At 38.4% G+C, this 10,565-nt stretch overlaps 1 protein-coding gene and 1 non-coding gene across 4 annotated transcripts in view; one reads left to right on the top strand and one right to left on the bottom strand.

Annotated features, from left to right (window-relative positions):
• Nucleotides 1-212: 212 nt before the first annotated feature.
• On the bottom strand, nt 213-316 carry Gm25619. The gene has a single exon (XR_003949200.1). It is a non-coding gene; the product is annotated as a U6 spliceosomal RNA (small nuclear RNA).
• Nucleotides 317-6,059: 5,743 nt separating this feature from the next.
• Nucleotides 6,060-10,565, top strand: part of Gm4788 (predicted gene 4788) — an 83,321-nt gene continuing 78,815 nt past the window's right edge. For all 3 annotated transcript variants that reach the window (NM_001160303.1, NM_001160304.1, NM_001029977.3), the window contains exon 1: nt 6,060-6,203. In NM_001160303.1, the coding sequence (NP_001153775.1) occupies nt 6,131-6,203 (73 nt within the window). In that variant the 5' untranslated portion in view covers nt 6,060-6,130. The remainder of the gene's footprint in view (nt 6,204-10,565) is intronic.

Below are 10,565 nucleotides of genomic sequence, written 5' to 3'. Positions count from 1 at the left end.
GTTATCACTGAGTAGAGATTTGTTCAGTTTCCATGTGTATGTGGGCTTTCTGTTGTTTCTGCTATTATTGAAGACCAGCCTTAATCTGTGGTGACCTGATAGGGTGCATGGGATTATTTCAATCTTCTTGTATCTGTTGAGGCCTGTTTTTGACTGATTATTTGGTCAATTTTGGAAAAGGTACTGTGAGGGGTTGAGAATAAGTTATATAAGGAAATATGGAATGCTTTACAAATTTGAGTGTCATCCTTGTACAGGGTCCCTAATAAGCTCTGTATTGTTCCAATTTTAGTATACAAGCTGCAGAAGCAAGCACACATATGAACTTCTTTTTTGTTTTGTTTTGTTTTGTTTTGTTTTGTTTTGTTTTGTTTTGTTTTGTGTTTTTGAGAAAGGTTTCTCTGTGTAGCCCTGGCTGTCCTGAAACTCACTTTGTAGACCAGGCTGGCCTCGAACTCACAAATCTGCCTGCCTATTCCTCCCAAGTGCTGGGATTAAAGTCATGTGCCACCAATGCCCAGCACACATATGAACTTCTAATATTTGTCACATTGAAATAATAAACCGTTCAAGCAATTATACAAAGGAGTTAAAATTTTCACTGGATATATGATTCTATCACTGTAATAATATTCACATTAAAAATTATAAACATTTGGCATTACTTATAAACATGAAATGAGCCACTTCTAAGGCATGATTTTATTGCAATAAAGAGACATATTAGCCAAGGCAACTCTTGTGAGGAATAACATATAATTAGAGTTGGCTTACAAGACTAAAACATATTTAGTCCATTATCATCATGGTGGGATGTATGGCAGTATCAAGGCAGACCTGATACTGACAATAAAGCTGAGGATTCTACATCTTAATCCATATGCAGCAGAAGATGATGTGTCACACTGAGTATAGCATGGCTACAAAAAACTCAAAACCTGCCTCCACAGTGACACACTTCATCTCTATCAAGTCCATACCTACTTTAACAAGGCTATACCTTCTAATAGTGTGATTTCCCATGGACAAGCAGTCAAGCTTATGAGTATTTGGGGACCACAGCTACGGAAACTACCACATACACATACATACTCTGTAAGTAAATTAATAAAGAACTTAAAGTAACAATAAATATAAATTAATTTATAGAAACTCTATTTGAATCTAGAGTTAATAAGGTAAAAGGTTACTATTCATTATCTTAAAGAGTTTTTAACTTACATGGGTCAGACTTGTCTTATAAATATTTTGATAGTGGAAAAGTGATATTTATTCAGCAAATAATAATGAGTTTTCAATTTTTCCTGTTATACATGTAGACAATCATTTGTTCATATAATTATACATACACACACATACACACACACATATATATATAATATATATACACATAAACCTATAAAATAATAAAACATATTATATAATATACATTGTATATATTATATATTTTATATACATATGTGTGTACATGTGTGTCTGGGTGTGCACAATATAACAATTTGGTAATGGGGAGAATAATTCACCATAGCTCCTATTTGACTAAGGTAACCAGTCAATGTTTGAAAAACCCTGTGTAATTAAATGTAATTATTAGAAGATTAGGTATTTAAAATAGATTTCAACCAACACTGTTTTCAGTGTGCCTTGATATATTAATCAGGTTTTTCTCGAGTAAGAGAACATATGGAGTGAATCTCTCTCTTATATGTGGAGGATTGGTTGGGAGAACACCCTCATATTAGCAGGGGGAGGGGGTGGGATAGGGCATTTCCAGGGTGGCGACTGGGAAAGGGATAACATTTGAAATATAAAGAAAGAAAGTATCCACCAAAAATGTCAAAGGAAGAAAAGAGAGAGAGAAATTTTCAGGACTTGAAGACAAGATAGAAGAAATGGAAATCCCAGTCAAATGAAATATTAATTCTAAAAAGAAAATTAAAAAGAAATAAAAAACAAGGCACAACACATACAGTACCCAACATTTTCTATATGATTAGTTATCAACATAAGAAAATACTCTTAACAAAACATGAAAGAAAATGTATCCTATTATAAAGAAAGTGATGCTTAACAGGGTAAAATAGTCTCATAGGAAAAGAAATAGAGAATTACAGAAAGAGAAAATCCCCATGATGTTTAAAAATTAAACACAACATGTGTACATGACATAGAGTATTTTAAAGTTGAAAGGGAAAAGCATTCACTCACACATAAAGGCAGGCACATAAAATTAACACATGATTTCTCAATAATGATTATGAGAGGCAGAGGACCTAGAAAGATCATGTGTAAACTCTAAAACCTTTCACCCTCCTCAAATAGTAACTCGAAATGCATCAAAGAACTAAGCCTAAAAACTGAAACACATGTCTAGACAAAATGATAGGCAAAGTCCTGCATGATATAGGTGCGTGAAAGGACTTTCGGTGTCCCGAGCAATTGTTCTCGCTGGCAAGAACACACTCGGATGACCGGATTCTTCTGCAGCAAAAGCTTTATTGCTTCTTCAGGACGGAAGACCCAGAACCCGGAAAATGGTGCTGCTTATAAAGCCCTCAGCGTGGCGTGTCAGCACCTGATTTGTTGCTCGCCCATCACCTCATTACGACACCCCGAGATGGGCAGTGAGTTGGCGTGAATTCACTCTTGTACCTGTGCACAATGCTTGTTTACTAGTTAGGCACAGTGGGAGCCAGCGCATCTTGTAATGGCGATTACTTATGGCTCTCCACATCTCCCCCTTTAAGTTTTATTTAAAATGAGTCTGGTCTAGGCCTCTGCAGTTATGTCCATCTGCTGTGGCTCCTGTTTTAGGTCGTTCCTTCAATGTCACAGCCTTACCTGTCATAGGGTAACCCTATGGCCACCGGGCCATGTGTCTTAGGTTGGTCTGTGCATGAGGAAAGTTGCCCGTCTCTGGATACCACAGTACTGTGTGACAGTAACTGCTAAATGACCTAGGGCAAACTCTACAAAAGAGGGGAGCCAAAAAATGAATTAGTGGGGAAATCATGATCACCCTATCGCGTGCAAGAGGAAACCTCAGCGATGTGCAAGGGCTGATCAATGATCATTGAGTCTCTCTCATCCCAGTGCAATGGATCCACAAATCCGTGGGATGCTATAGCAGAGAACTCAGATGTCGACTAATTCTTGAGCATAGATAGCCAAATTTCAGGGGATAGTTAAGGACCCTGAGCGTGCATACCATGGCGTTATGCGATCTATCTCTTTTACAAAACCCTCTAGAGTCCTAGTGGCGATCTTCATGCCACGCTGCCTCAGGACTGGCTGGAAAGTTCCCATACTGCCCGCTGCCCTTTTATCTAACCGTGCCTGACTGCACCTGAGAACCAGTCAGAAGTTCCAGCAGTGGAAGCAGTACGCAATCAAAAGAAAAAGAACGAGCCCTGTGAAAACATACAAAAGGGCCTCTAACTCTGGAGAAATTTCAAGACCAAACATACCTTACAGAGCCTTACATGTCCCGCAGTTCTGAACCCGCTGCGCGAACAGAGGGTCTCCCTTTCACCAGTGATGGTAGGAAGTTCCCGGGTTCTCGGCGCCACTTGTCCAGAGCTATTATTCTCGCCGGCAAGAACACACTCGGACAACCAGATTCTTCTGCAGCAAAAGCTTTATTGCTTCTTCAGGAGGGAAGACCCAGAACCCGGAAAATGGTGCTGCTTATATAACCCTCAGGGTGGCGTGTCAGCACCTGATTTGTTGCTCGTCCATCACCTCATTACTACTCCCCAAGATGGGCAGTGAGTTGGCGTGAATTCACTCTTGCACCTGTGCACAATGCTTGTTTACTAGTTAGGCACAGTGGGAGCCAGCGCCATCTTGTAATGGCGATTACTTACAGCTCTCCACATTTCTGTATATGACTCCCTTTGTACAATATTTGAGTTCAACACTAGATGCGAGGAACTTCTAAAACCTAAAAATCTCTTGCACAACCCAGGAAACAATCAACAGGATGAAGAGGAAACCAACTAAGGGAGGGAGATCTTTTCTAGTGATACATGTGAGAAAAGACTAATATCAAAAATAAAAAAGAACTCAGAAAGCAAGAAATAACCCATACAAAAATAGATGTCCCATTCAAAAACAGGCCTGGGATATGCACAGAGAGTGTGCAAAAGAAAAACCAAAAGATTTATGTCAAGTCTTATTGCATCCTGTTATGGTGTATTTGGTTGATATTTCTTAGAAACCTGTTCTTTTTTTAAATAAAATGAAGGAGTAGTGGATCTAGGCAAAGGGGAAGGATGTAGAGGGCAAAATGGAAAAAATGGAGGGAGAAGACACTGCTGTTGGGATGTATTAAATGAAAGATGAGTAATAAAAAGAAAAGAGATAAAAGAAGATGAAAAATGGATAATAAATTTTTCAAACAAGGATCTTGAACTCTAGTAGTTAGGAAAATGTAAATCAAAAAAACTCTTTAGTTTTCACATGTCTCTGTTAGCATTGTGAAGATTAACAACTACCACCAATACCAAAATTACAGCAAAACCCTGACAACAAATGCTGGTGGAAATGGAAACCTCATGAGACTTCTATTATATTGAAAACTGGTGCAGGCATAATGGAAATCAACACAGAGAATCCTCATTATGTCTAAAATAAATCTACCTCATGTCGTAGCAGTACCATGCCTTGATAAATGCCAAATCAGTTGACATCTTGACCCACATATACTTGCTCATCTATGTTCATCGCTGCTCTTTGCACAATAGATGGTGAATGAAAGCCACCTAAATGTTCTTCAAATGATGAGCAGATCATAAACATTCCTGGCATATACAATATGGAATACCATTCAACTATAAAGAAAAGTGAAATCATAAACTTTTAAGGAAAATGGGCGAACCAGAAAAGATTGTATGGAGTATGGTAACCCAGACCGATGAAGACAAACTTCACATAATCTTCCTTATTAGAGAGGTCTAGCCCAAATCTTCACATGCAAGGCTATACACTGAAGCAACTGCAGAAACCAGAAAGGAAACTATAGACCATTGCCAGAGTAGTAGGGTGGATGAACAACAGAAAGGAGAATAGAATACAAATTATTTAGCAGAAGGAATAGGAAACAAAAGGAGAGAGTGACATACTTAGGGAAGTGGTTCTATATGTGAAGGCCCATATCTACAACCAAAGCCATCTATCAAACAACAGTATTAGACAAGAGAAGCACTCTTCTGAGTTGCTGGTCAAGGTTGTCTAATAGAAGTCAAGATACTGATGACTGTTTCTATGGCACTTTGTTGTCCCCAAGAGGTAGATAATTCTAAATTGTGTATTCGATGTAGCCGCCTGCAGCCACACTAACTGGGTTCCTGAATGGGAGGCCAGAGCTGTATGGAAGAAAACGGCGAGAGAAATAATGAAGGCCAAGACATTTTTCTGTTCAAGGCCCCAAAGTTTACTAAGAGTCTGTGCTTATAAAGGAGGGAAGCCCATTCCCCGCCAATCCATTCTTGATGTCATCTGTTGCCAGCCTGTTGGTTGCTGTCTCCAGAATATCTCAAGGGCCTCTCAGTAGGTAGCAGTGTCTTAGAGAAGAGCAGCAGCTAGTGACAGAACAATAGAGCCATCTAAGTCTGAAGGTTCCACCCCAGGTGATCTCATATTCAGTGGCAGCAAAGTCTGATCAGCCTGCTTCAAGGTTGGGGGAGGCTACAATTCCATATCACAGGGCCCAAATGATTCTAAGCTTAATCTGTTCTGAAATTTCCTACCTGATGTATAGCATTCATTTTATTAGAAGTAGCCATGTAAGCTTACAAAGAAAAAAAAAATCACCAACCACCCTAACCAACTATTGTGCCTATACGCCAAGAGTAATTTATTCTCTCATCTTCCTTTCTGCATAACAATTTGACTGACCAAAAAACTGGCACCAAAAATTGAATATTAAATTCCTTCATAAATGTAAAATGATTAACTTATTATTGTGAAATAGTTGATTGAATATTGTTTATTTTGCCCCTCCCTTTTGAACTTTGATGTTTACCAAACTGGATGCCAGTAACACACTGAAGTTCAATGTCATACACAGCATTGTTAATGACAGGGTTCCCAGAAGGACCACCACATCTGGAGCTTTAAGCTTGAGAACATGGGGTTCTGCAGCATGTTGCTCTTATCCAATATCCTCCTAACTGCATGGCTTTCCACTGCTAAAGGGGAAGGTAAGTTCAAGCAGATCTAAAACATGCAATTTCTAGCCAAATATTTTAACTCCTGTATGTCTATGAGAATATTTTAAATTTATTTTAACTTTGATAAAACAGTATTAATAAAAACTAAATTATGAAATATTTTAGGTAAAAACAAAACATATTGATAGTAAAAATGAATTAAATTTTGGAAATAGTCTCTGATAAGCAATAAGAGAAAAAAATTGACTAAAGGGATTTTTTCAGTTCTCTAATTTGAAAAATGTAAATAGCCTCTAAATTATAATTTGGAGAGAAAAGAAAAATTCATCTTGTAAATGTGTAAATAGTACAGATAAGAAGATTAAATTTCAAAATGAAATTTCACCTAAAGAAATACAGCAATTGAACAGGAAAAAGTATCTGACAGAGTCTAAATATATCTAGGTCGATGTGGGATTGATTTCATCTCCACAAATTGGATATATTTTAATTTCATACTCATTAAAATGAGTAACTTTTCCTATTTCAAACAAATTATATTGCAGATAATGGACATGTATTTAATAAGATAAGAAAGAATTATGTTATTTTGCAACAGTATTTATTTTCCTGTTTGTTTTTTGCTAATGTTTCCACAAAATGAGGGGTGATTTATGAAATTCCTCAGTCCCCATATTACATTTATTTTAAGATCCACCCTTTCTCATTCTGAATCATTTCAGAGATTTAAGCTCATTGTCTTTTGCTGTAACTTTGAATTCACTTTGAATTTTTTGTCATAGGAAAGCAGGAATTCAGTGAGAGAAAAGTCTATCTGTGAAATGACAAAATATTTGCTTTCAATTATTTTGTACTTGTATAACTTTGATATATTAATATCTTATTTCTTCAAAACTGTCCCATAGTCTCTTCCTTGTTCTGCGACTCAGGTTTTCTTTTTTTCCCTAATTATTATTGCACACATATATCTATATCTATATACATATATATCTAAATATATGTCTAAATACAGTCTGCTTAGTCCATTCAATATGATTTGTAAATACTGTATGGCTGATATTCTGTACAGTGTGGAGAATAATAGTCACACTTTTCCTTTTGAATGAGGGAGTTCACAAACTATACAGTAAGAAAAGTAAAAGAACAAGTAATGAGTAAGTTGTAGACAATTAGGTGACAAACAGACAGACTGAACTATGATAGACAAACAAACAGATGGAGAACATTATTTCAGGAACTAAGATGTTCAACACTTCTAGGGTAACTAACTTATGGCAGCTAACTTATGGTAGATATCTGGGCTTCCCCTTCTGAAAGTCTTCCTGCATGATACTTCTAAGTAATAGAACAGAGAGCAATGGTAGAGATCACATAATCAAACCAGGTGCTCCCAATTTCCAGCAATAACTGACTAGAAAAGTTGAAACAATAAGCTGAAGTTTCCAGTTGTGTTTCCCACCCTCACCTCCTGTAGATAAATTGGCTGTCTGATATTTCTTTTTTTTTTCTACTCTTCCTGAGAATCCAGATCGAGAACTCAGGCTAGCTGCCTGAACATGCTTCCTCTGGGGGTTATCTGCAATCAGTGCTAATGAAGTTACCTTTCTGTTATTTTTTTTCTTTTTTGTGGAAACTTCATGCATTGGAACACAGTTCTGCCCTGTGAACTTTAGTTGGCTGACATAAAATAGCTTGCCTCAATCATTTCTTCAGGTTATTATGAGAAGCCAATTTGATTATATTATTCTTCCTTTCTATCATCCATCTATCTACTTATCTATCTATACATTTATTTATCATCTATCATTTTTATAATCTTGTTATTATAAAAGAATCTTGATTCTTTTTTCCCTTTTATGCAAAAGAGATTCTTTTTATTTCCTTTATTATTGGATATTTTATTTATTTACAGTTCAAGTTTTACCCCCTCCCCCAGTTCCCCCCCTCCAGAACCTCCCTACCATACCCCCCCTTCTGCTTCTATGAGTGTGTGCCCGACCCACCTACCAACCTCTAAATCCCTGCCTGCTCTCGCATTCCCTTAACCTGAGGCATCGAACCTTTATGGGAACAAGGGCATCTTATTCCATTGATGCCCAACAAGGCCATCATCTGTTTCATGTACGTCTGTATCCATGGGCCACTCCAGGTGTATCCCTTAGTTGGTAGTTTAGACCGTAGGAGCTCTGGTTGTTTGATATTTATGTTCTTCTTATGGGGTTGCAATCCACTTCAGCTCCTTCAGTCCTTTCTCTAACTCATCTATTAGGGGCCCTGTGATCAGTTCTATGTTTGCCTGCCAGCATCTACCACTGTATATGTCAGACTCTGGCAGAGCCTCTCAGGAGACAGCTATATCAGGCTCCTGTCAGCATGTACTTCTTAGCATCCACAATAGTGTCTGCGTTTGGTGACTGTATATGGGTTGGATCCCCAGTGGGGCAATCTCTGGGTGGACTTTCCTCCAGTCTCTGCTCCACACTTTGTCTCCTTATTTGTTCCCTTAAGTATTTTGTATAGGAAGGACTGAAGCACCCACACTTTGGTCTTCCCTTTTCTTGAGCTTCATGTGGTCTGTGAATTGTACCTTGGGTGTTCGGAGCTTTTGAACTAATATTCACTTATCAGTGAATATATACCATGTGTGTTCTTTCATGAAAAAGAGATTCTTATCTCATAAAATATATGGTGATTACAAGTTTCCACTTTCTTTTTTTTTATTAGGTATTTCCCTCGTCTATATTTTCAATGCTATCCCAAAAGTTCCCCATACCCAGCCCCCCAATCCCCTAACCACCCACTCCCCCTTTTTGGCCCCAGCGTTCCCCTGTACTGGGGCATATAAAGTTTGCAAGTCCAATGGGTCTCTCTTTGCAGTGATGGCCGACTAGGCCATCTTTTGATACATATGCAGCTAAAGACAAGAGCCCCCCGGGTACTAGTTAGTTCATATTGTTGTTCCACCTATAGGGTTGCAGTTCCCTTTAGCTCCTTGGGTAATTTCTCTAGCTCTTCCATTAGGGGCCGTGTGACCCATCCAATAGCTGACTGTGATCATCCACTTCTGTGTTTGCTAGGCCCCGGCATAGTCTCACAAGAGAGAGCTATATCTGGGTCCTTTCAGCGAAATATTGCTAGTGTATGCAATGGTGTCAGCATTTGGAAGCTGATTATGGGATGGATCCCTGCATATAGCAATCACTAGATGGTCTATCCTTTCGTCACAGCTCCAAATTTTGTCTCTGTAACTCCTTCTATGGGTGCTTTGTTCCCATTTCTAAGAAAGGGTAAAGTGTCCACACTTTGGTCTTCATTCTTCTTGAATTTCATGCGTTTGGCAAGTTGTATCTTATATCTTGGGTATCCTAAGTTTCTGGGCTATTATCCACTTATCAGTGAGAACATACTGTGCGAGTTCCTTTGTGATTGGGTTACTTCACTCAGGATGATACCCTCAAGGTCCATCCATTTGTCTAGGAATTTCATAAATTCATTTTTTAATAGCTGAGTAGTATTCCATTGTGTAAATGTACCACATTTTCTGTATCCATTCCTCTGTTGAGGGACATCTGGGTTCTTTCCAGCTTCTGGCTATTATAAACAAGGCTACTATGAACATAGTGGAGCATGTGTTCTTCTTACCGGTTGGGACATCTTCTGGATATATGCCCAGGAGAGGTATTGCAGGATCCTCCGGTAGTACTATGTCCAATTTTCGGAGGAACTGCCAGACTGATTTCCAGAGTGGTTGTACAAGCTTGCAATCCCACCAACAATGGAGGAGTGTTCCCCTTTCTCCACATCCTCGCCAGCATCTGCTGTCACCTCAGTTTTTGATCTTAGCCACTCTGACTGGAGTGAAGTGGAATCTCAGTGTTGTTTTGATGTGCATTTCCCTGATGATTAAGGATGTTGAACATTTTTTCAGGTGCTTCTCTGCCATTCGGTATTCCTCAGGTTAGAATTCTTTGTTCAGCTCTGAGCCCCAATTTTTAATGGGGTTATTTGATTTTCTGGAGTCCACCTCTTGAGTTCTTTATATATATTGGATATTAGTCCCCTATCCGATTTGGGATAGGTAAAGATCCTTTCCCAATCTGTTGGTGGCATTTTTGTCTTATTGACAGTGTCTTTTGCTTTGCAGAAGCTTTGCAATTTTATGAGGTCCCATTTATCGATTCTTGATCTTACAGCACAAGCCATTGCTGTTCTATTCAGGAATTTTTCCCCTCTACCCATATCTTCGAGGCCTTTCCCTACTTTCTCCTCTATAAGTTTCAGTGTCTCTGGTTTTATGTGGAGTTCCTTAATCCACTTAGATTTGACCTTAGTACAAGGAGATAGAAATGGATCAATTCTCATTCTTCTACATGATAACTGCCAGTTGTGCCA

The sequence above is a fragment of the Mus musculus genome, chromosome 1, assembly GCF_000001635.26.
Source record: "Mus musculus strain C57BL/6J chromosome 1, GRCm38.p6 C57BL/6J".
In the NCBI taxonomy this organism is placed as follows: Eukaryota; Metazoa; Chordata; class Mammalia; order Rodentia; family Muridae; genus Mus; species Mus musculus.
Note: the sequence above shows the minus strand (reverse complement) of the source record. Positions and strands in the feature narration are given on the sequence as shown.